We start from the raw sequence: 26809 nt of genomic DNA, 5'->3' as shown, positions 1-26809 counted from the left end.
CTTTGTGGAAGCTTTTTGGTTCACATAGGCTACAGGATGAGCCACAGCTACATACAAGTCTATGGACATGCCAGCAAAGAACAAGGATCCTCCGATCAAACTGCAGCTGTGGAAGGCTGTAATATATTCCTGTCCCATTCCAGTCACTCCACCTAGGTTCTGGACGATGTTCTGCACAACTCTGACGTAATAGAAGACATGACAGCAGACTAGATGAAGAAAGAGGAGTTCGTTCTGGGAAGAGGTAGACGGGTTTCCTGGACTTGAAAATGTTGCACATTGTTTCAGAAATAGTTCTGCAACCACATAGAGGGTTAATGGAAGATTGACAACAAGCATTAGGACATCAAGGGTCGTGTTGTACGATCCTATGCAGAGTTGGTCGTGGGATGAAATGTTGGAGAAATTCCCGTCTACACTCTGGGAAGATGAAGTGTTAGTTTTCCACATCTCCATTCTTTGTCAGCGTGAGAGATGGAAGGTCTGGTGCTCTGGTGATGGGGGGAGCAGGTTTTTATAGTACAACATCAGCTTGTGATTGATTTTTCTGTCATCCATTATCTGTGATATATTTGCATTAAGAAGGTCAAATGACCATTTGCAAAACCAGCTTATTTCCCACTTTTTTTTTGCCTTGAAATAAACACCTGTTTCAAGCAAGATCATTTGATTAAAAGTGACAAACCAACGGAGCCCTGCACATGACATGCTTTTTGTAGTTAAGTCATGGCCATGTTGTGCTAATTTGTTCACTTTGTTTTTATTTTATTCAATCTTACCGTGATTTAAAGTATAGTTCACCCAAAAATGACACTTATGTCATCATTTACTTACCCTCATGTCGATCCAAACATGTATGATTTTGGTTAATCTTCGAAACACAAACTAAGGTATTTTGAATGAAACCTGAGAGGTTTCTGTCCCTCCATTGAAAGTCCAGGTAACCAAACCATAGAAGATCCAAAAAGACGTCGTAAAACGAATCTGTATAAACTTTGTGGTTTAATTCAAGTCAAGAGGTGCGATTGCTTTAGATTTCATTTAGGATTCAAACACTCTCAGATAAAAATGGTACAAAAGCTGTCACTGGGACAGTACCCTTTAAAAAGGTTCTAATATGTAACATTTAGGTACTATGTAGACTTTTTGTACCAATATTTAAGGTATTAATATACACGCTTTAGGTTTCTGAGAGTGTATAGATTCAATTTATGATGGCTTTAGGACTTTTTTGGATCTTGAAAGTTTTAGTTTCTTGGACTTTCCATTGAGGGTCAGAAACCTCACAGATTTCATTAAAAAGTATCTTAATTTGTTTTTCGAAGATTAAAGTTGTAGGTAATAGGTTTGGAATGACATGAGGATGAGTAAATGACAGTATTTTAATTTTGGGGTGAACTATCCCTTTAATTAAAACAAGGGAACAAATTCAATTCAATTCAATTCAAATTTATTTGTATAGCGCTTTTCACAATACATATTGTTTCAAAGCAGCTTTACAGAAAGTGCATTTCAGAAATGTACATAGAAAAATACAGTTAGTTAATCATCACAGGCGTCGAGTCGTCTCTTCACTATAGCGTCCCGAGATAACAACAGAAAAGCAGATGGGAAATAATTAACATAGGTGCTGTTCATAATATTAATGCATTCGATCTGATTCAACTGTAGTATAAAAGGTAAGTATTATGTGAATGCTTGGCCAGGGGCGTTTCTAGGTTTTAAAAACATCAGGGGCTGAGCCCAAAACATCAGGGGCTGGGTAACAAGATAACATGATTCAACACAGATAATAATGTATATTGTAGGCCTATATGCAGGGGGCAGACTGGTTCATAAATTCAGCCCTGGCACTGTAGCCACACCAGCCCACATTACCTCAAAGACACGTGCATTTAAATGTGAGGTAGTTAGAGGGGTTCGGGGACATGCTCCCCCGAGAAAATTTGGATTTCTCGGACCTACATATGTGCATTTTATGGTGTTTGAAGGCCAAAAAAATTGGATGACAATAGCTTTAAAAGCATGTCAGTGGGCAGTCGCATAAATTATTTGTCAAAAACAGATTCTTAAACATGAGAATGAGGATAAATGTTGAAATGAATGACACACTATAAAATGGAAATGCAGAATATTTCTGCTTATTGTTGACAATACACAATCACATATTCCAAACAGGAATGGCCTTAAATGAGAAATCTTTCAAGGATTATTTTGCATAGATGTTACATTTCAATCAAACACCATGTGCAATCTTTTTGTGTCCAGAGGCAAATGAGCAATTTATATATTATCATTAAAGACTGGTTTCAGCAACTTGTTTCTTTCTTGAGTTAATCAATGTTTTTGGACTGATCAGTTCAATTAAAGTTCAATTGTTCATTCATAAAGACAGTCAATTGTCGCCACTTACTGGCTTAATGATGCAAGTTGCGCAAACACAGACAAGCGGAGTGATACAAATAGTGAAAAGGCTGATACTGGTGAAATATTCCAACACATTCTAGGACCATATATATATAAGGTCCTCGAATGTGTTGGAATATTTATAAACTAATATACTTATACATTTTATAAATATATATTTATACTTATATTTTGCTTATAGTTTCTGTAATAAGAACATCTGTGTTAAATAGGAACACATTGTAATAATGTTAATCAAGCTGACTAATTAAGCACACGACTGTGCACACTCACAATAAAAATACAATATAATCACACTCACAATAAAAATACAATATAATTTAAAACAAAGACAAGCTCATTATACAAATGAAATAATATTACAGATCTAGACAAACTAGGTTGCTTATAGTTAAAAGAATGTCATGAACGATAATTTAGGCTAGATGTATTTTTCACATTTTTGGTCACAACATATTTTTTTTTATGACACGAGTCAGTTTTGGTGACTTTGCAATATTGATAAAATGTTAGAATATTAATAATGAAAAATGAGTAGGACTACGCTCAAATGTGTAACATATGTAGCCTACAAAGGAATACAAAAGCCCCAAGTCCCCGACATAGAGTTTTGAGGCAGCTTCTCCCTTTTGGTTATTTCAATACTCGACAGAACATGACGTTACATGCTCGTAGTTTCTTTTGCGTGATACAGGGCTCGCCGCATTTGCGCGTGATATTGAAGAGTGCGCGCTGCGAGCACATGGCTGATACAACAGGAAAGTTCGGAAAATCGGCTGACGCCGCCTTTGTGCTTGGCTAAAGAGATGCGTCTTTAATCTAGTTTTAAACTGGGACAGCGAGTCTGAGCCTCGAACAAGATCAGGAAGGCCATTCCAGAGTTTAGGAGCTAAATGTGAGAACGCCCTCAGTCCCTCCAGAAGCCTCGAATTTAGTGATCGCGATGGATTGTAGGGCGATAGAAGTTCCGTTAAATACCCAGGAGCTAAACCATTTAGGGCTTTATAGGCAGTGGCGGTCTTAACATAGAGGCATAGGTAGGCGGCTGCTTGGGGCCCCCTACCAGCGGTCGTAGTAGGGGGGCCCCCAACCCACCTCAAAAAAAAGAAAAGAAAAAAAAAACCTTATCATGAACGCATCAAAAGAATGGTAAATTGTATTAATATTCTTAAGAAATACGTTGAAAAGTAGTAGTTAAAATGTCCAGTTCATGGTTATCCGTCTCTACACACCCCCGACTTTCACAATGAAATGGACTAGTCCGTAACGGTGCGCGGCGCGAAAGATAAAACACGCAGTGACAGGAGGACCGAGGACTGGGAAGTACACAAACAGAGACGAAACGCGAAACTGAAACGAAGTTACCCAAGCAGCTCAAATAAAAGAAAAAAGCGAAAAGACGCCGATAAGTATTTGGCAACGCTGCCAAAGATGACAAACCTTTTTACGGCTACTGTTGGGGATATAGACAGGAACAACTATTAACGTCCAAAGCGTTGAACATGCCGCTACAGCAGCAGCAGCTAGCTGAGAAGTGGCGCTAGGTGAGGATAACGTTAACACACTCACATGGATATATGTGGATTTGCTAGGAGATGCAACATCACCTTCTCTCCCCATTTCGCCCCTCTTACCCCCGTTCTATAAAAACCGTTTTGGCGCTTGTAAATGTGACGTGACAGTCAGATCCCTAGCGGCACGTGAACCGATCATCTCCACTAGCTGAATAAACACAAATTAACAATGTTGAAAGATACAGTACAACTTACCGAAATGTATATTCCTCATACATAATTAATATCGATCAATCAAGTGTTTTTCGACCGCGAAAACAGGTCAATAAAACAGCTGGAGAACAGTTGTCACATAACATTTACGTTACCTCAGGAAAGCCGTTTAATGACCATAATATATGTCATAGCATGTTAGTTGGCTAGAAAAAAAAGAGCTATAGAGAGTATTTTGCTATGTGTACTATATTACATATTTAGTATATTTTTTAATTATATTATTAAAGTTGTTATTATAATAAAAACGCATTATGTTTAATTTGAGTTATTTTTAACCTTAAATAATACTAGCTGGTAGCTGCTTTTTCTTGAGAAAAATTAATGCCTATCTTGTGTACCTAATATTAATCCAAATGAGTCAATATTGAATCAAATCACAAGAATTGAATTGAAATTGTGAAATTTGTCTCAAGCAATAATAAAAAAACATAGCTTGTCAGAAATTGTACCATGTAAACATTGTAACTTGTTTCTGTTTAGTTACTAAAATGTTTTTACAATAACAATACACTTATTGTGATGCTAGATTTTTCAGGTGTTATCTGAAACCTTATTCTCTGTTGGGTTCCATCGTGACTATTAGTTTGTGTAGTGCTACACTTTGTGTGTTCTCTGCTTTCCATCTTCATTTTGGAGTAAAGAAATGTATGCAGGGTTTAAAGGGGAAGTTTTTTTTTTCTCCTCTCCAACCTTTACTTCCCCGTAGATTAGCTTAACCTGCCTATCCACCATTCAGTCGGTAATTTTTTTTTTTCGTTATCTTTTAAAGATTGAATGGGGGGGCCCCCATACATACTTTCGCCTTGGGCCCCCAATTTGCTAAATCCGCCACTGTTTATAGGTCAGTAGTAATACTTTGTAATTGATACGGAACTTAATAGGTAACCAGTGTGGAGATGATAGAATTGGTGTTCTCATTTTCTCTTGACCTAGTAAGAACTCTAGCGGCTGCATTTTGGACTAACTGTAGCTTGTTTATTGAGGATGCAGGACAACCAGCTAATAAAGCATTAGCTGCTACAGTAGTCTCGAGGTCATGAATGCATGAACTAACTTTTCTGCATCAGAAACAGATAGCATGTTACGTAGCTTAGCAATGTTTCTAAGGTGGAAAAAGGCTGTCAGGGGCGGTTCTAGAGGCGGGGCCACAGGGGCCCTGGCCCCTGCTGAAATTTGATTGGCCCCTGATTGGCCCCCGTTCCTAGGGGTGGGAGAAAAAATCGATTCTTAGATGCATCGCGATGCGGACGTGGACGATTCTGAATCGATTCACAAATGTCAAAAATCGATTTTCTAAAAAAATATAGCCTATATATTTTTTCCCTAATAACGTAATATTGACGGAACGCAAAAGGCGGAACTCTAAAGCCTCTGTTATACTCCAGTTTGGACGCGTACACGACAGCTGCGCACAGCTCGGACGCGGACTACTTGTATTTATACTTTCTGCTGAGGTCCGCTCGGTAAACGCGTTCAACGCATGCGCAGTAGATCGGTCTGGCCAGTATAATCGATAATATTTTAAATATTTATAGTTTATATTTGCATTTATGTCAAAACCTAGACACTTTCAAACATCAAAATGACATTTATTAATATGTATTCGTGTCAAAATGACATATAAACATCTTTTCCTATTCTATTTTGCCTGGAAACGCTTCCAACAGGCTTGTGTGAAAAATAGGCATTGGTTCTATTTCTAGCATGCACGCGTTTTCCGTTTTTTTCAAATTCGGCGTCCATGTTATTTCCATCTCTTTCGCGGTTTTAACCTAATGAACGCGCGCCCTTGGTCCGCGCGGTCACAAAAAATGGGAGGCACGCGCCAGTCCGCAACGAGCCTCCGCGCGCACCCCCGATGACGATTTTTACGTCACGCGGACCCTTGCGGACCCTCGCGCCATCGCGGTCGCGTAAAGTATAACAGAGGCTTGAAGCGGACGTGCAGTGCGCAGACAGTCTGTGGCGTGCACATAACAGAGTCGCGCACATAACAGACCTATGTAACCGACGCATGATGGCTGAGCACCAAATTCGAACGGCACCCTCTTCGTTAAAAGCTAACGTATGGAAAATTGGCAATTTCATTGTTACCTATTTAGTATTTTTTGTATGAGAGCTGCTTTCTGTATTGTTTAGTTTTCACATCAATATACTGTAAACCGATCTGTTATACGTACGTTACACTGCCCTGCAATATGTGCAATGCCAGTCACAAAAAGTTACATTTTGACTGTGCTCTCTGCAGATGTTCATTCACTTTTTTTGTATAAGCTTTTTTTGATTGTGGTATACAGCAAACATTTCAAGTCATAACTCTTTATTCTTTAGTTGTGAATAAGAGCGGCTTTGTATGTTACTAATTATTCAGAATATGCATAAGTCCACAAGCATTATATGAGAGCTGCTGGTACATAATTCTATATTTTTGAACGAAAACTGTTTGTGAATTTGCTACAGCAAAATGTTTTTTTTTTTTGTCTGAAGGATTATATTGCTCATTGGAAATAACAGGAGGATGTTGGTTAGAAGTCTATTATTAAATGCTAGAGATTCAGAATATGCTGAAGTTTGTAGTAATTTACTACAAGTATGCTGCTAGTACTGGCACACATTTATTTTCCTGTTGGTTCTTTGCAATGTTGGGACAAATGCTGGCAAATGTAACCTTACAGTTGACTTGCCAAATCACTTCCATTTGTTTTATTAATCAAATTAATATAGGAAGTATTGGAAGTAAGTTTGTTATGGGTCATTATAAATACTTTGCTTTAAAAGTACCAAGTAGTAAAAAAAAAAAGTAAAAAAAAGAAGTTGTTACCCTCTGAATCGTAATCGAATCGTGAGGTGCCTAGAGATTCCCACCCATCAATCATCGACGAGAAGAGCAACCGGAGAATTCTTCACAACGATCACAGATGCAATTCCACCCCCAAACAATTAACAATAATTTACTGTTTATAAGCGACGACATGATTATGAAACTTGAAAGGTGGAATTCAGAAAGAAGTGCATTGTGTCCTTTATGCACAGTATAAATAAATGAAAAAAATCATTAAGAACTTTACTGGCTCATAATTTTTTATTAGAGCGTTTGAAAAAGGAATGACTGCCGAAATGTATTTGCACCGTACTGAATAAATTATTTTGTGTGCTTGAATGTACCCTGTATTTGGCCCCTGAATGTAACATGTGGCCCCTTAATGGCCCCTGTTACAGAAAAATCCTAGAACCGCCACTGAAGGCTGTTCTTGTAACATATGAAATATGATATAACGAGGGAAATTAGTATAACGAGGGAACAAAATAAGCTGTAGGAACAAATTCTTAATTCGTGGCCACAATATCATGTTATCCCACCTCCATGTCATGTACTCTGTACAAACCTGCTGAAAAGACCAGTATGAACCATGTTAATGCTGTTAGTGCTGGTTTTGGTGTATTAGCATGGTTTTTGGTGAAGCTGGTTGACCGTGTAAGCCTTGCTTGTTAAACTAGTCAAAAAGCCTGATTGGGCCACCGGAATCTCACAAAAATGTTTGGGCAGATTGATCATTAATCATTTTACTACCATGGTTTTACTACAAATATCATGGTTATAGTAAAACACTATTTAAATCTGGTGTTAGTGTGGTTTTACTACAAATTCCAGACCAGAAGAAAAATACACCCAACTTACTCTCATATTAATGAAGAATCAAAGGGATAGTTACTGGAAGGTACTGTAAGATAACATAGCTACAAGTCACCTTTGTTTGAAAGATGTTCAGAATGAGCCAGAAAGCACATCTTTTGGTTATATTGACCTTCTTCTTCTTGTGCTGTTGGCCTTTGACCTCAGGCCAAGTCAAGAAAGGAGGTCAGATCAATTCACATGGGGATTTAGAAGAACAAAATACAGCATTGACTGACTTTCTTCTGTCTTGTTCTCATCTGCCCATCCGGTTAGATTAGTTAAACATGAAAAATGCTGTTTCATACTTAGACAGACCATGTCGTTTATTTCTTTCCTGTACACTGCAGATGCAAATTGTAGGAAAATGACCATGGCACACTAAATAAGAGGGAAAATTCAGTTTATTGCTGGATTATGTTTAGATCGTATGGAAATGTGACTAAACAGGAACAAATGATGACATATGGCATGCAGCCTGTTGAAAACCCATTTCTTATACATAAAATAAGACCACAAAATGGCCTTACTTTGTCAAAATTGCACATACAGCATCAGTAACATGTATCATTAAACCTGCAAATGTGTCTAAGGTTTCCTTTACACTGAGATCACATACACATACATTTGGCTACCAAATTTGTGATCAGAGCAGAGAGCAGTTTTAAGAATTCCAACAAAGTTTAGAACATTAGCAGAGATTCAAAAGAATAGAAAGACTATCCATAGACTGCTAAAGTTGAAACAAACACAGGCTCAGTTTAGTATGTATGAGGCTTTTAGAATGCAGTGATATTTTAAACTGCATTTGTTATTATAAAATCGGCATTTTTTTATTGACGCGTCTCTAAACTTTGCGAACAGCCTGGTTGGATATTAATAACAGCATAATGTCAGACATATTATTATATTTATATATTTGATGCCATATATTAAAGTTGCAATGAAGGGAAATGCAGGGATGAGTCATTCACAAGAAGATCTATAATATATATTTATAACACAAATAGGGTGAATTTAGATGGGGTGAGTTCTCAGAATCTATTTAAACTCAAACAGACTCTGATAGGAATTAAGCGGTGTAATATTTTGTGTAAGCTTTGTCTATTTTGAGAGGTCACATACAATGCTAAACATCGCTCACTGATATGAATTGGTCAGTGATGTTATGATATTTATATTAATCGCCAATTATATTAAACCGCCCAATAATATTCTCATAAACATAAATAATAATAAATGACAATAACATAAATTTGATTTTTTTATTACAGTTTTAACACTGAATTCACAATTATATCCCCATTGATTGCATCAGTATATTTTAATCTCTCTGGTGTGTGTATGTTGTATTTATGATTGTTTTGTGTGTGCTATTATGAATCCATGTGTCTGTCTGTTTATTCTACAGTAAGTGTAGCAGAGCACAGCGCCTCCCCGAGTACATTAGTGGCTTTGCAGGAATACAGGCCGCTGTGGTGGAGAGAGATGTTCTCTAGGGTGAGTGTACAGCTGCCATTCTCCTCATAGTCCACCGTCACACACCCGTCCTGCAACTCCAGCAGCTCACCATCCCTCATCCACACCACCTCAGGGTCAGGGTAACCTGAAACACAAAGAGAAGAAGCCGTGACTTCATGAGAGACTGGCTCTGAAGTCTGTGTAGAAGGCCACTGACATCCATCTGTGTGTCCTAACCTGTGATGAGACAGGAGAGTTGGGCGCTGGAGCCCTGCGGGACGGTCAGGTCAGACGGAGTCTTGCTGAACTCAGGTTTACACTGAAGCTTCAGCTCCAGAGATTGCATTGCTTTATCTGTCTCTATAACACATATAATAACAAGAAACTGAACTGTAAAATAATTTATCACTGCAATAAAAAGAGCATTTAACATCTCCAGTGAGACACAGTTGGCAGAGATGTCACAAGTCACAAATGCTGACATTGTGCGTTATGGTATTTTACACTTGTTTCTGAAGCACATTGATTTTTTTGTTCATGTTTAATTTCTTTCTCACCATCTACAGGGCTCAAGCTTCCAGAAGCCTCTGGTTTAGACAAGATAGCCATCCTCTTCAGAGCCAGCAAAGCTTTGCCTGTTTTCTATAAACAGAGAAACAAAATGATAACGAAAGAACAGAAGTCCAATTCACTAACGTATGACTCTTATGAGTCAGTTGTTTAAAATAAATGAATTGGTCAAAAAGACTTGATGAGCACCCTGATCTGTTTGAGACATTCTAGAAAATGTTTGCGACTGTACACATAAGCATTGAAATGTAAGTTTTCCACCCATCCCATTTTCCCTCATCATAGGATAGTTCACCCAAAAATGAAAATTCTGTCATCATCTTCTGCTGAACAAAAAAGAAGATATTTTGAAGAATATGGGTAACAAAACAGTTGATTCCGTAGTATTTTTCCATAGCCGTTAAAAAAAAAAGGATGTCAATGGAGTATAGGCTTTACTAACTGCATTTGTGGGAAACAAACAGCTAATAATTTAACGAATCGACAGCCCATCTGCTAATTTTCAACATGTTTGCTCTTTTTAGACCGATGTCTGATGTCAAATCGCTGTCCCCTCAAATTGTGCCCTTTTTAAGGGTATAGGGGGAGATTTCGGACATAGCCTATGATTGACTCTCGCACAACTCTGAACGAATTCAATGACGTGAAGGCTGTAATGTGATTGGTTATCAAAGAACACATGATCCAATTTAGACGTAAGTAACCGTTACGCTTTATCCAACGGTTGAGCAACGCGGACCCACCACAGTCTCTGGTGTGGTCCGAGATCATTTTCTCCGGCTTGGAGAAAGGACCAACTATTGCTTTATTCCACCTGAAATCAATCAAACTTTTAAAGTGCTTATAACTCACTTACTTGACTGGGTGTTGTTCATATAACATCATGCAGTTAGCAAACCAAATTTAAAAGAGGAAGTTAACTTCGTGATAAGATTACCTTCCACTTCTGCCTGGTCAGGAATTTCTTCATCTTGTTTTTGGAAAGGATTTTGGTGGCGTTGCTGGTGTTGTCTACACATGTATATGCCAACCAGGCATGATCCATGGCATCTTCACATGACATCCTACGCCTGTCAAGAGGGTTCAACGCACAGTTATGAATCTGTGTGGACGCATCTGTATGATGTGTGTGTAAGGGAAGTGAAGGATAATAAAGCACCTGACATCTTTGCTGAGCAGAGAGCTAATGAAATCCTTTGCCAGGGCTGTGATCTCTTCAAAGCTCTCCTCATCAAACTCCCACTTCGCTGCTGTCACGAGAGCCAGAGTCTCTGTGTCACTTTCACCCTGGAATGGAGATTCACCGCTCAACCTACAAGAGGACCAAATCAGAATCAGATTAAATGTAATGGCATGATTCACCAGAAGGGGGCAACAAGCGCTTCAGTGACTGTCAGTGTTTGAGCTCACAGGATGTAGCAGATGACACCAATGCTCCACATGTCAGTGGCCGGAACGACAGGCTCAAAGTTGATGACTTCTGGAGCAACAAATTCTGGAGTGCCATGCATCACCTTCAGAGGTGTGTTGGGATCTAATGTACATAACAAACATACAGGGTTATATACATGTATGTATATTGTTTTATCAATATTTTGAATTTGCTTTTTTGTATTTTTTTATTTTCAGCTTTTTAGTAATTTTATGTGATTTTTCCCCTTTTTATTAGTTTTTTAAATATGAAAAATAAAAAATATTTATTCCATTTTTAGTTTTTATTTATTTCCAGTTATTATTTTATTTCACTTAACCTTACTTCAGTTAGTTGTCAAGGTAAATTATTACGTTTTTTTTTTCTTCTGATATTTTATTTTATTTCAGCTTTATTTTAATTAACAAAAAATGTTTTCAATATTTTAGTTGTAGTTTTAGGTAACGATAATACCCCTGCAAACATTTCACTCAGAGATCCCTTGTAAAAAGTACTGTGTAGTGTGTAGCAACAACATTGTACTTTGCTATACCATAGTACTGAAAGATTACCATAGAAATATTTCCTTGTGTTATATTTAGATGGTACTACGAAGTAGTACTGGTATTGCCATCATTCATTTCCAAATAAAACATGGTATTAAATGATATGTCTAGATATGTTCGAAATGTAAAATCAATGTCATTTAGTTTTAATTTAACTAAATGTCATTATTTATTATAGGTTATTTTATATTTTTACTTATATTAACAATATTTAAGTGGGATATTATTTAAGTTGGACATTTTGAATTTAGATATTTTATTATATATTTTACTTTTTATTTTATTTTTTACACAATTTTATTACAACATGTGTTGACAGTGTCGTCAGTACATTCGTACCCAGTTTGCTAGCGAGTCCAAAGTCAATGATTTTGATCTCTAACCCGGTTCTGTCCACACAGACGATGTTCTCAGGTTTGAGGTCCAGGTGGATGATGTTTTGCTGGTGCATATACTGAATCCCCTCCAGAATCTGACGCATGTAGCCCACACTAGACACTTCTGTGTGCTCAAAACTATCATCCACAATACGCTCAAACAGCTCCCCACCAGCAACACTGCACATACAGACACAGATTCAGCTGTTAGGTGCCAAAAATACTATAGTGATGATTAAACTATTGTCGCTATTGAAGTTAATGCATTGACCCTGTTGGCATTTCTCATATTCTGTATATTGTTCTAAAAACATTGCATTCTTCAAAACACCAGCATGCAAGATACTCACTATTCCATCACCATGACCATCTCTGCCTTGTTATCATATGCGGCGAGACACTGCACCAGTTTTGGATGGTGTAAGAAGTTCATTAGCTCTATTTCTTTCCTCGCGGCTTCTCTCTCCTTTGCCCGACGACCTTTGTAGAACTTTCCAGCGCATACACGTCCTGTCTCCTTATGGGTCATCCGAAACACCTGGCCAAACTTCCCTCTGGGGAAGTTTCAGAATTGGAGTATGAAATCATTGTTTCTCTATATCCTAACTTCCCATTTATCCAGTTCTTGAGAATTAGATAAGAGAATTTGATATTTTGCCTTAAATCAGTGTTTTCTGGGCTCAGTTCAGGAAAACATGTTTTTTCATGCTTAAATCTATTAATTACATGTTATGAGGGATGATGCAATTTCCACTCAAAATGCACCAACTTTGACTCTAACTTAACCCTGCTTATTTTTCTTTTCGAGTCAGCGTCTTTGTGTAAACATGATAATTTATCTAGGCATATTTCTGGGAATCAGGGTCAAGTGAGTGGGTTGTTTTCTCTTTTCAATGCAAGTAAGCCTGTAGGAACATGTATGCACTCAGACGTTTTGTCCTGTGAACGAGAGCTATGAGGCCCGCTGAATGTGTGCGTTTTTTAAGGATACTTACACTCCTAGTTTTTCCAGGACATTATAGTGGTCAGAAAGTTTATTCTCAGTGTTGATGGTGACATTCACATACTCCACTGGTTTCTCGTCACAGGGCTCTGCTTTGAAAGACAACATGCTTTCATTCACCATGGGACCTCAACTCAAAGCCTCAACCCTTAGATTGCATTCCTCTTCGGTAATGACTTTAAATGCATTCTTCCTGTTTACAATCTGGTTACTGGACCTTGTTCCCATAAATTGTGAGAAAATATTAGCTTAAAATTACAAGCCAGTAAGGGTTGATTTGGCATAAAAGATACATTAAGACCACTAAAAGTCATCAACTTTTATAACATTTCAGAAAAACCTCACCTGGGTTGTCCATCCTGATTGGCTGGGACTCTTGGCTCGGTTCGCTGACGCCCACAGCGTTATAGGCCCTGACCCGAAAGCAGTATTCTCCCTGAGGCTGGAGTCCTGAGGTCACCCTGAGTGATGTGCTCTTGCACTGGCCCGTGAGCTCTTTCCAGTGGTCAGTCTCACCAGGGCTTTCACGAACCTCCACCACGTATCCCGTCACAGCGCTTCCACCATCGTAAGACGGCCCAGACCAGGACAAAACCAGAGAGTGAGGGGAGAGAACGCACGCCAAGGGACAGGAGGCAGGAGGCTGTGGCAGGTCTGGATAAAACACACATAAATACAAATCACTTCATCAAATGTTTGTACCATTTTCTATGAAAATTGTATTTAATTATTCTACATGTGAAGTGAATGTTTACGATTCTGCTCAACAACGAAAGCGTCACATTTTCTAAATTTCAGTACCCTTGTCACCCAAGTCTGTAATTTTGGCAACACTACCGGGGAGACTTATGGGCTTAAATACACAGGGAGAAATGAGGTAACTAAATGAACAACAGGTGAACTTAATCAGTAACTAAGGGAACAAACTGGTACACACTAGGAAACTAGGGCTGTGTCTGAAATTTCACCCTATACCCTTAAATAGAACACTATTTGAGGGGACATCCATTTGTAGTGGTGTCCGAAACAATAGTGGACATTATCGAGTGCACTCATTCAATCCCACAATGCACCGCAATAACGAGTGTACAACCGATGTAAGCTCAACGGCTAGAGAATACCGAAGTGCACCGTGAGAGTCGCATGTCGAATAAATTCCCACATCTGACCAGAAGATGGCGCCCGCAGCTGAATCATCCATCCATTAATTTTACAAACCACTGGTCCGCTGTGGCTACAGCGTAATATCATACATGTATAAATTCCTTTTTAATCGATTATTAAATTGTTTAATTAAGGTTTATACATGCTAGTTTCCATGGCAGAGTTCAAGATAAATCTTCTCATTACAACTGGAGCTTCCAGTTTGCTAAGTTTCAAATGATTATTAAACAGCAAGCACAAACTATGCAAAACTATCCAAATTCTCTCACTCCTTTTCATTCACTCCTTCAAGTGAACTATATTAGTGAAGTAATGTAGGGAATAGTGAATGTGGTATAGGGGGCGATTTCGAACACAGCATATATCACCTTACAATGACAGGGAAAACAGAACCAAACAGAGCATACACGTTACAGTAATAGACTAAAAACTGAGCATCACAACCCAAATAACTACTCAATGTGGGGGTTGTCTGTCTGACCTTACCAATGACATTCAGGGTCACTGTGTGTTGGGCTGAACTTTTGCGATCTCGCACAAATATCGTGTAACGTCCAGAGTCCTCAGGAAGAGCTTCAGAGATCACCAGAGAACTGCTTTCATCACAGGACTCTATATGAAACCTGGAGCTTTCCACCACCTTCAGAAAGACAGATAATTATACACCCAAACAGGAGGACATGCAGTATGAAACGTGTCTGGATTGTGTTGTGTTAGTGTGAGTGCTTGCTTATTTACCTCTTTTTTGTTACAGACCCAGCAAGATGCAACAGGACAGCTGCCTTTGAAGAAACACGTCAAACGGGCCGTCTCTCCAACATGCACCTCCAGCCGATCGAATGAATCTACAAACTGCACAGGTGCTGTAAACACCAGCCCATAAGAAAGAAAATCAAAAATATCTCAATTGTTTTTCCTAGACAGCAATGGGATTAAATGGAGAGCAAAGGGTGACTTTTGCTTAAGTCTTTTACTCCTCGGATTTTTAAGTTAAAATCCATTGTAATATGCTTATAATTGTCTCATTTGTGTATATTATAATATTCATAATAATAATATTCATTATATATTCATTCAATAATATTCATAAAAATTGTCAAATAGGACAATTGTAAACACAGCCTCATTTGAAAAATTTCTATATACAACTGCAATTATTTGTTATATAATTATACATATAATGTATTCATTTACAAATAATTGTAATGTACATTCACACCATTCTGGCAGAAGTGGCTTTCACTCCAAACATTATTCTAACAGAAAACCAGATGACACTTTTTTTCACACAATTCAAATATTAAGATTTTATATTATAATCGTTTTTACAGGCGTTTAGCTCTGCCACCATACTGCAATTATTCAAATCAACACTCAAATGAACTTGACTGGCTTGATAAAAGCCTGATCTAACCGCATGGTACCACAGATAGCAGTGTGTTTTACATGAAAGACCAAAAGTCCTAAAGAAAACATTCATTATTCAGTGCTTCAGTGCTCAGCCCAGTTACAAACAGAAGTACCAAAGAAAAATGCTGATAACATGTTGAAGTGATGCTTATAAACTGTCAAATTCCTATTTTTATACCTTAGTCTAAGTATTTGGGATCCTTAAACTGATTATCTGTCTGTAAGGTATAAATACACAATCTAAGACAAAAGTTGATGTTTAATGGTAGGTTTTATCAAAGAATATTGCTATGGACAACAAGGATTACTGTATTTAAAAAGAATAAAATCATTCTGAAGATGAACATTAGTAGCCAGGACACAAAAGACTGTATTCAGCTTCATGTTATTATGTATACAACACTAACAGCCCCTGGAAGAGCCAGTCGATCTAGAAGTTAAGATCAGCAGAGTGAAACACAGCCGCTCAGAGCAAATGACTCCTTTTTTGAAGCAGGTCACACAATGGTTACACTTTAACTCGCAATTCCAGACAAAAAAAAAAAATCTTTAAAAGACATTGTGTTATTCGAATATTAAGAAAAGCAAAGCAAGTGTGGGTGTGGGAGGCTATAAATCAGAATGCCTTTAAGAAATGAGGAAGGAAAGAAAATATCTTCACTGAAATTCAGAAAATTGTGCCAAAAGTCTGAGATTCAACTGTTAAGTTATGGTATGAAGAAAAAAGGATAAAAACAAGTAAATCTTTCACCAAGAAGCAAAAAATATGCAAAAGTAGAACTGAAAATGGAAGACAGACATGTTGATGGTCTTACCTGTACCTGAGCTGCTTCTCCTTTTGACAAGCACCTCTGTAAAATGACACAGAGATAACACACAAATATGTAAAGAATCAGGTGTGTGTGCAGGTACTTTTGTGTTAAAGAGCATTGACAGCATAAGCTTTGCCTATCATATAAGGGAGGAGTCAAGCGATCAAGTATGTGTGTTTAAGAAAAATATTCAGTAGATTAAAGAGGAAATGCTTTAGATGACAACACCAAAAGTATGTTAACCAGTCAGGAACTAGTCCTTTTATATTATCTATTATCCTAACACTATATAGACAGGTTTCATGTTACATTAATTACATTAGTTAACATCAACTAACAATGAACAATACTTCTACAGCATTTACTAATCTTAGTTAAAGCTAATTTCAACATTTATTTATACATTAAAGTCAAAAGTATTTGTTAACATTAGGTTATGCACTGTGAACTAACATGAACAATGAACAGTTAGATTTTTTACTAACATTAACAGAGATTAATAAATGCTGTATTAGTGTTGTTAATTGGTGGTTCATGTTAGCTAATGCATTAACTAATGTTAACAAATGAGACCTAATTGTGAAGTGTTACCTTTATTATTATATATTTATATTTTTAAAGAAATATTATATCGTCTATATACATTATGAGTAAAAATTAAATATACTGAGCATATAATATAATATATGAGATGTTTAATAATTAATGGAATAATTGGATTTCTAATGTGATAAATTAAAGTGCTTTTTAAAATCGCTTTAGATGTAGTTTAGGAAGTGACACCACCCTAATGACAATGACATGGAAGCTTTGAAGGAACCAAAAATGTTCCATGTATTAAATGACATGTCCTATATTTTAATCTTTGAGATTAATTCAGGGCCATTGTTTGTGACATACCTCTTTTGAGTCCTGGAGAGCTTGTTATAGGACTTCCTGTCTGGGGTGACTGTGGGCCTTTAAAAACACTGATGTCATCTGGGACGTTTTGGCTAGAGTTTAAGACCCCGTTTACAATATCAGGAGTGTGAGGGTGAGAAGGATTAGGATGTGAGTGAGATGTTTGGGTCATCTCGTTATGCATCCCAGCAATTGTTTCATAGTCTACAGTTGATTTGTTAGAATGAATGAGAGAAAAAAAGAATTATATTAGAAAAGGCAATTAAACAGAAACACCTGCACACTTCTACCTCTTACAGTGCTGCTGTAGTAATGTTAACGGCCCCCAATCCAGCCCAGCAAACCCATACTTTTAAATAGACATTCAATGCTCTTGTAGAAATATACACTACACAGTATACACTTTAGACTAAAGTTGAATATACCATACATACTTGCCTCTCACACACACTGCTGCACTGCTGGATGTTTTTCCTGCTGTGTTCTCGGCCACACAAGTGTAAGCCCCAGCATCCTCCGGGAGACATTCCTTAACTACCAAACTCACCTCTCTTCCCACAAATGAGGATTTACCAAACAGCACAGACTCACCTAAAACGGTTATGGTACAAATGGACAGAAAAAAGAGAAGGGGTGACTTTGTGGCATTAAGAATTGAGTCATCAAATTTTAAATTTAAATTAAATAAAACATTTCTGTATGCATGTAATTGATTACTGAGCAATTTAAATGTACAATGTCAAGTAAGGAAGAGGAACTTGCATATGAAAACATAATTATCTTCAGTTTAGAGTGTACAGATTCTTACCCAGACTACAGTAGCAAAATCAGTATTAAGAATAAAAAATATAAAAAATAAAAACTGGACTCACCATTATGAAGCCAGGAAACGTTGATTGGCTGGCTCCCTGTGATAGTTCCTTTTAGTTTGATGTCATTTCCTTCATCCACTATACAGTCCTCGAGGGGTTCAGTGAAAAGAGGTGGATCCTGGCCCCTTGTATGGCTGTGTTTACCACTCTCTAGCTTGACAGAGCAAAGAAGAATGCAATTAGTTGAAGATATTTATTATACAACAATAAAATACAGTTCTCAAATTTGCTCCAACAGCACTGGGACTTTTCACTGTTTGTATCACACTGTCTGAATTTGCGTGTTCCAGTCAGTCTTTTGTTGATTACATCCTTACCAGTAGGGTGCAAGTCTTCATGAGTGAGTCATTATATCATTAATTTAAAGGCACACTATGCAGTTTCCATTTTCTCAAACAGCGACCCCTAGAGTCGCTGTGGAGTACTTGTATTTAACGTTACTGTCGTAAATACCACTCACGCAGAGCCGTCTCTGCACTCTTCCAACCGTGCTTTCTTCGTCGACTCTGCCATGATTCACGTCTGAAATGCGTGCTAGTGTCTTCCATAGAGGCTGCTTCATATGTCGTGCCGTAAATGCAGCAAGTCGTGATTCTCGCGATATTTGTCGGGGCTCCACCTCTCAGACCTGCATTGCTGGTTTTGCCAGCGGTGTCCCCCCCCCTGCTTTGCTATCGGGATGATTCGCCCTACTACGAGTTCGTTTACCATCGAAATGATTTCGAAGCTGTTATATTAAGGTACAAATCTTGCATGTGCCTTTAACTGATTCATTCAAACATACCGATTCATTCAGGTACTTAAAGGGATAGTTCACCCAAAACTGAAAATTTACTCACCCTCAGGTGTTCCAAACCTCTATACATTTCTTTGTTCTATTGAACACAAATGAAGATATCTTGAAGAATGTGGAAAACTGAACAGATTTGACTTCCATAGTATTTTATTTCCTACTATGGAAGTCAGTGGTGCCCCAAAAAATGACCTGGTTACAAACTTTCTTTAAAATATCTTCCTTTTTGTTCAGCAGAACAAAGAAATGTTTACAGGTTTGGAACAACCTGAGGGTGAGTAAATGATGACAGAATTTTCATTTTTGAGTGAACTATCCCTTTAACAATAGGTGTGAAGCAGCTCTGCACAGACCGATCGGTGTATGACTTCGAAGTACAGCGAGAGCAATTAGAAAGCAGACGGCTCCATATGCTTTTGAACTGCTCTCGGGTACTTCGATGTCATACACCGATCGGTCTGCGTAGCTCTGCTTGAAGTTGAACAAACCTCATTTTATGAGTAAAATCATTAAATCATTCACTCAACCGATTCATTCAAAAGCACTAATTCATTGAGGAACGCCACTGCTCTTTGTTGTTTAGAGACTCTGGCTTCATTTGGAAATAATTTGGTTGGTGGAGCAAAAATAGACAAAGTAGCCAATATTGTGTTAAAAATTTAAGTTTCTCAATATAACTTGTTTGAGGTATTGCATAAAAGCAATGTCACACTCACAATCATGCTGTTCGTCTGAATATATCAGGACTCTTGAGTGTGATATTGCTTAAAAATAATATGCTTGCACTTCTCTGCTCTTTTCCGTTCCGGCTGCACATTGTTGTCAGCATGTTTTATGCATTACTAATCTGTTGAAATAGGAAAAAATAGGTATTTATTTAGTAATAATTCATTTAATTTGAAGCAGTTATATGCACATGTTAGTTCATGATTTTAATGCCTTAAGCTTGTTATCTTATGCAAGTGAATTTGTTTATCTTGTTTTAATGATGTTTAGATATTTGTGACCCTGGACCACAAAACCAGTCACATGGGTCAATTTTCTGAAATTGAGATTTATACATCATATGAAAGCTGAATAAATAAGCTTTCAATTGATGTATGGTTTGATAGGATAGAACAATATTTGGCAGAGATACAAAAATATTTGGCAGAGATACAACAATGTGAAAATCTGGAATCTGAGGGTGCAAAAAAATCTAAACATTGAGAAAATTGCCTTAAAAGTTGTCCATTTATGTTCGCGATTATGGTGCATTCACTCACAAAAATTCCTTTACAGTAGGAAATTTACAAAATATCTTCATGGAACATGAACTTTACTTAATAACCTAATGATTTTTGGCATAAAAGAAAAATCGATCATTTTGAATGTATTGTTGGCTATTGCCACAGATATACCCGTGCGACTTATGACTGGTTTTGTGATCCAGGGTCACATTTTTACTGCAAAACAAGATCAAAATACTGATTAAGAACATTGTTTTTTGCTGTAATAAACAAGAGCTTAATATTAGACCTGAATCATGTATACTCTATAGTGTTTAACAATAAGTTCACACAGGAAGAAACCAGGCTCGTATAAATGAAGAGATGTGTTTCAGTAAACAGCTAGTGTATCTCTTAACATCCTCGCCATCACACCTTCTGTCTAGAAACAGTGCTTATTTTACATGCCACATAAGAATGGCAAAAAGCAACAGAAACTTCTAATAAAAAATGATCAACAAAAGAACAATATAACTAACAAAATTTGTTGTAACTCAAAAAAGCGGACTGAAATCAGACCAAAGGCTTGAGCTAAAGTGTGATCTCATCTGACACTCCTCTAACAAACTTGTTTCTGTTTAAAATACCATCACTTAACTTTTCTACAAGGCATTGGGTGGAGCCTTGTATAATACAATTAACCTATCAAAAGTATGTGTTTGAACATAGTAACTTTAAAATGTGAATGGCCTCTTTTGTATTTTTGTCTTTTTAATGTCATATAGTCAAGGGACACATAGCATGTAATTTCGATTAAAAGAACTAGTTATTCTAGTCCTCCTGTCTTAACAATGGACCAAGCACTTTTGTTCTCACTGACCTGGTAGATCACATGGTCTTTTGATCTGGCCTAAAGTAATCCTTGTTTGTTCATGCAAACAAGCATTTTTTACTGGTTGTTATGGGACTGTCGGAAAAAATAAAATGGTGACTCCAATTCTAAGAAGAACAAACTGAAATGTTTTTAGTTTCATTCTTTGTACTGTGACTGTCATGTATCAGGTGATAAGATCTAAGAAATGAAAGGAAGGAACTAGTGTTGTAATCATGTTAAAATGCAGTTCAGAAGAGAGTAGCAGTACCATCAAACATACAGTACATGTCCCACACAAGCCAGTGCATGAAACACAAAACAAAAGCCTGGAGTTCAAATTAGCATGGAAGGAATTTCCTGCCAATAGTGACCTCTTGCCTGGTCAGTAATTTGCATGCTGAGGAAGATAAGATTTGGTGGGGTTCAAAAGTCTGAGACCATTTTAAACCTGGAAAAACACAGAATGGTTTAGGAACGTTTATTTTGAAACAGAAGTAAAGTTTAGGGTGTAAAATTAAGAAGAAATAAAAAAGAGATTAAAATGTAATTCATGTTTTTACATCTAAATGAACTGGTTTTATGTTTCTTAAAATTTGTATTTAATATGATTAAATCAACCTGACAAATTAGGTATGGATACCTAATAAGATACCAAAAGTAGTTTATATGGATTAGTTCCATGGTTCTCAACCAGGGGGCCGAGGAAAAGTTTGCTACGGCTGGTAAACATCTTTGTGTACTACCATTGGTCTGTGACGATTACATTATAAGTAAGTGTGCGCGGAGGCTCCGCCTTCTTTCACGCGGAAATCTTTTCTGGTTCATTTTCCGGTTCATCAGGCGTCCACGAGTGAAAACATGAACACACATGAACAAAATGAAGTTGTACTTCTGATGAAACGAGACACTGACACTGTTTTTCATGTTTAATACGGCTTAATGCTTGATTTTAAGCAATCTTTTGTATGAAGTGCTATATAAATAAACGTGACGTAACATTACTAGAGTGCTGAATTGCAGAGCTCGTGCAAACACATCCACGTTGCTATGATCAGATGCTTTATTTAAAAAATGCTTGCTGTTTTATCAATTTTGTTGTGCGTTTATTTTGTTATTGAGAGGAAAGCGCGCTGCACATATTATTCATCTATAAGCGTCAGATGATCGCTAACAGTATATCACTGCTCATGTATTTCGAACTTCGTTTTACCCCTAAGCGAAGAACGAAAAAGAACTTTGCATATATCGGGGCCGTGAGTAGCCTATATCGACAAACCTTCAACAAACCTCTATTTCCTTCAACTGTTGTTTTGTTAAAGAATGTACAGTTCTCGAAACTTCTGGAATAACAAGAATAATTGTGGTTAATTAATTCCCAGTTTCTGTTAATAAAAATAATTACAGCAGAATATATCATGGCTTATATGAGGGGTCTTTGAATATTATTTAGGACAAATCGAAAAGATTGAGAACCACAGGTTTAGATCAAGTATAAATAGATCCATTAGGGGGTTTTTCTCTCCAGGAAGTGATATTTTGAAATGCACATTGGAATAATTTAAACGTTACACTTAAAATGTTTTGCTGGTAGTTTTTTAATTAAACATTTTATTAATTTAGAAAAAAAGGCAAAATTGTGCAAAGCATTTCCACTAGTGGTCTCAAAGTTTTGGACCCCACTATATATATCAGAATATCACAAACACTAGATTGTATAGTAACTGGTGGAGTAGAGTACTCTAATAAGTAAATATCTTTATCAGATGTCAGCCTGGTAGTGAAAAAAACAAAACAATCCTTTCAGGCAGGTATCATGATGTCCTTATCTGTCACATAAGAATGTACAAGATTTCCCTGTCTAAATCTGGCTGAATGCAGTTGTGCAGTGAACTCCCAATCACCTGAGATTACAAACCAAATGGAGTGAAAGTGAAAACAAAGTGCCTATCATTCTCAGATGATTGTTAATATTATTAACCGTGACGACTCTATAGAGGGATTGTATTAAGAACAATACTTCCTGCAAAGATCACGCATAAAGAACCACAAATAAAGGTCATGTTAACCTCACCATGTTTTAAAATGCAAACATCCAACCAACTTGCCCAAACCTATACACAGAAACACAAATAGGCTCTCTGGAGTATGCAAATACTGACAGACACACTCACAAACACTTGTGTGCAAATGCAAGATTCAAGAAGTTTGCAGACTTGCCTGTGCTGAGTGTCTCTTCAGGCTTCTTCACGGCTGTGTTGATTGTAGTTATGTGTGTGGGTTGGGACCCTTGTTCACTGGCCGCCTTTGACTGGGAGCCTGACAGCTGTATCCTGAAAGTGGACACATAACGTGTCTTCCCATCAGTGATACTCATTTTTCCTCTCAGTATAAACCCGTTTCATAAAATCCAAGTCATTTCCCAGCTTTCTTATCAAACGCCTCGTATTTTCCTGTGTCTGTCACACACACATGTCCTCTGACCTGTGTTGTTCTCTGCGTTCTTTCTTTAGTTTCTGACTCCTCCCCACCACTGAAGCCTCATTCATTCGTTCTGCAGGAGATTGTCCTCTTGCTGGGTTAGACTCAGCACCTCCTCTCAGACCTCACCCGCAACTATCACACCATTTCACCATATTTTTTTTTAACAGTTTCTTTTCACACACTGTGGCTATGGTAAGAGAAAGAGAGAGAGAAACAGAGTGGGTGATAAGAGAGAACATGTTATGTGCATGTTATGTTCATTAATACTTTGGAAAAGTAGACTATATTGTGTCATGTCAGTGATGTTTATTTAAATCTACACTGTAAAAAAAAATAGGTAGAAATTACAGTATTACTGGCAGCTGCTTGCCAGTAACTTGCTGTAGATTTAAATTGATGTTATTTACTGGCAACAGTTTGCTCAAAGTTAAATGAACATTAAACATTAACAAGTCTTTATTTTTACAGAATAAAACTAAAATAACAGCCTCGTGCAAAGCATTCTGGGAACCAAAATCTGAAGGAAAAAAACAGAAAAAGGTTGATGAAGATTTCTGGTTCCCAGAATGCTTTGCATTAGGTTGTTATTTTATAGTTTTATTCTGTAAAGACAAAGACTTGTTAATGTTTAATGTTTATTTAACTTTGAACAAACTGTTGCCAGTAAATAACATAAATTTAAATCTACAGTAAGTTACTGGCAAATAGCTGCATAACTACAGCAATTTTTTTACAGTGTATCTGTGTGAAAAGGGAGACAAAGATAGACAAATAACAGATTAAAAACTGAATCAAAGGTCAGGCATTCCCCATTCCTTTTCCTTCTGTAATTACTGCCTTGTTATCAGTTGAACTTTGGTTGTGTGCTCGTTTTCACTGAAAAGAAAACTGTGCTTGATTGTTTCGAATCTGTGTCATTTAGTCTGCAAATTCAAGAACATTTCAAGAAGTCTCTTATGCTCACCAAGACTGCATTTATTTGATCAAAAACAGTAAAAAATAAATAAAAAATCTATTATTAATAGTAATATATTGTGAAATATTATTACAATTTAAAATAAGTTTTCTATTTGAATATATTTTAAAATGTAATTCATTCCTGTGTTTGCAAAGCTGCATTTTCAGCATCATTACTCCAGTCTTCAGTCACATGATCCTTCTGAAATCATTCTGATTTTTTTGTTGTTGATTAATTGAATGCATCATTGCTGAATGAAGAATATAAATTTACTGAGTAACGTGCATTTAAACAGCATTTGTCCTGTATGTAAACCAAGCTATTTTAAGGAGTGTAATGAACAAAAATCCATGTGAAAACCAGAAGTGAGCAAAACTCCCGCTCTCATCTTTGTGTGTGTGTGTGTGTGTGCAGTGGTGTGTGATGAGGAGCTGTTTGCTTTGGATGTGCCAGTCCACAGAGAAACCCAAACATCCACTAAAGACCTTGAACATGTGAACACACTCATTTGGAATCAATAATGCAGAAAAACAATGTTACTGTATGTGTATTTGAAATTAAAAAAGAATTAACTTTAAATTACTGTAACATGACTGAAATATGTGCTTGTCAGGAGCTAGAGGAAGTCCCACAGCTTTGTTTTGTGGTAGAGAGTAAATCCGTTAACTTTAAGGGGGTAGTGTGCAATCAGCCCATCAAAGGTCTGTTAATGTTGTTATGGTTGGAATGCAGACAGGAAGATCCTGGACAATAATCCATGAATAACTGGAAACAAAAAACAAAGCAGCTGACAAATAAATATTTGACTCGTAAATCGCACAAGGATTTCCTGTACATTTAAAAATATATATGGTAAAGTGATAGCGTAATTTTTTCAAATGTTACACTTTCTGGTTCAAAAGTAAATGAATATGTGCAATTATTTAATAATCATAATTATTATATTATACTATATTTATATAATAATTATTATTATTATTAATACAAATAAAAATCTCAACATTAAAAAAGAAAGAATGGAAAGAATGTAAAACTTGTACACATAAAGTTGGACCAAAATTAATGAACTAATGAAAGAGTGCTTTGTGAAATGAACATCAAATATGCATTATGTATAAAAATAGTGGGCTTCAATTGTTGCAGTAATCAACTGATACATTGGAAAATCCTGTTAAAGTGTAAAATCCTGTTAATGTCATGTATCTATTCCTGAATTTGGGTGAGAATCTTGTGCACTCTAGTGGAAAGAATGAGGAATAACACATGAAAACATGTAAGCTAATACTTCAAAGACCTGTAACCTTTTCAGTCTAAAGTGGGGAATATTTGCTGGAATTACCTGAATTAAAACACAAATAACTCTGTGGTTCTTCTTCATGTACAAGTAGAACCCTCTGACACACACCTGCTATCTTCACCCATATTGTTATAGGCATCGTAGCTTTTATTGACTTTTCAGATGTAGGAAATGGGCTGAAAACCTATGGAGCTTAAAATATGACAATATGATTTGAATTTGAATTGTGTAAATTTGAATTATTTACAAGTGAAGTCTAACAAAATTGAATTTTAGGTGGTAGTTTAAATAGTTCTGAATTTGAATTTTTAAAACGAATATTGAACATTTGAAATTTAACAAATTGAAATGTTTTTATGGCTGAATTTTATAGACATGTATTTTCAAACAGCTAGTTTTTTTGTTCTGAATTCGTATACTGCAAATATTCAGTTTAAAAAAATACAGATTCAAGTTTTCAAGATGAAGAAATTCAGAACTTCAAATTCAGTTTTCTAAAATTCAAGTTCAAAAATTCAAGTTCAAGAATTCAGATCTTACAGAAAGTAGGTCACAGGTCATCCACAGGGAAGAGTAAAGGATCTCAGATAAGTCGAACAGAGCATTTTGGCTGCACTGCAGTAGTTTTCTGCCGCAAACGCGGTGGTGGTTCAAGAGAATCCGTGTATCTTTCGTTCAGTCGTTTTTTTAATTTAATATTAAGAGTAGAAAAATGAGAAAACAGCTTGAGTATTAGATTTCTAATATAATAATAGTCCGCTG

The 26809-nt window shown here is 36.7% G+C and overlaps 1 protein-coding gene across 2 annotated transcripts; it reads right to left on the bottom strand.

Annotated features, from left to right (window-relative positions):
- Positions 1 to 8276: 8276 nt before the first annotated feature.
- mylk5 (myosin, light chain kinase 5) lies at positions 8277 to 23820 on the bottom strand. Of its 2 annotated transcripts, none has more exons than XM_084135945.1 (17): positions 23529 to 23820; positions 18437 to 18586; positions 18003 to 18155; positions 17565 to 17768; positions 16668 to 16703; positions 15181 to 15305; positions 14929 to 15082; positions 13624 to 13932; positions 13271 to 13367; positions 12626 to 12829; positions 12238 to 12455; positions 11332 to 11455; positions 11081 to 11233; positions 10859 to 10991; positions 9909 to 9993; positions 9589 to 9711; positions 8277 to 9496 (listed from the first exon to the last, which is right to left on the bottom strand). In XM_084135945.1, exons 1-17 carry the CDS (start codon positions 23683 to 23685, stop codon positions 9291 to 9293), a joined length of 2631 nt encoding a protein of 876 aa, XP_083992071.1. In that variant the 5' UTR covers positions 23686 to 23820; the 3' UTR covers positions 8277 to 9290. The 2 variants fall into 2 exon arrangements, with proteins under 2 accessions (XP_083992071.1, XP_083992070.1); XM_084135944.1 differs by having other exon boundaries at positions 13271 to 13370; positions 23529 to 23816.
- Between the last annotated feature and the right edge of the window lie 2989 nt (positions 23821 to 26809).

This window comes from Abramis brama (genome assembly GCF_963993115.1).
Source record: "Abramis brama genome assembly, chromosome: 1".
Taxonomy (NCBI): Eukaryota; Metazoa; Chordata; class Actinopteri; order Cypriniformes; family Leuciscidae; genus Abramis; species Abramis brama.
The sequence above is the reverse complement of the archived record's forward strand: the minus strand, read 5'-3'. Positions and strand labels throughout refer to the sequence as shown.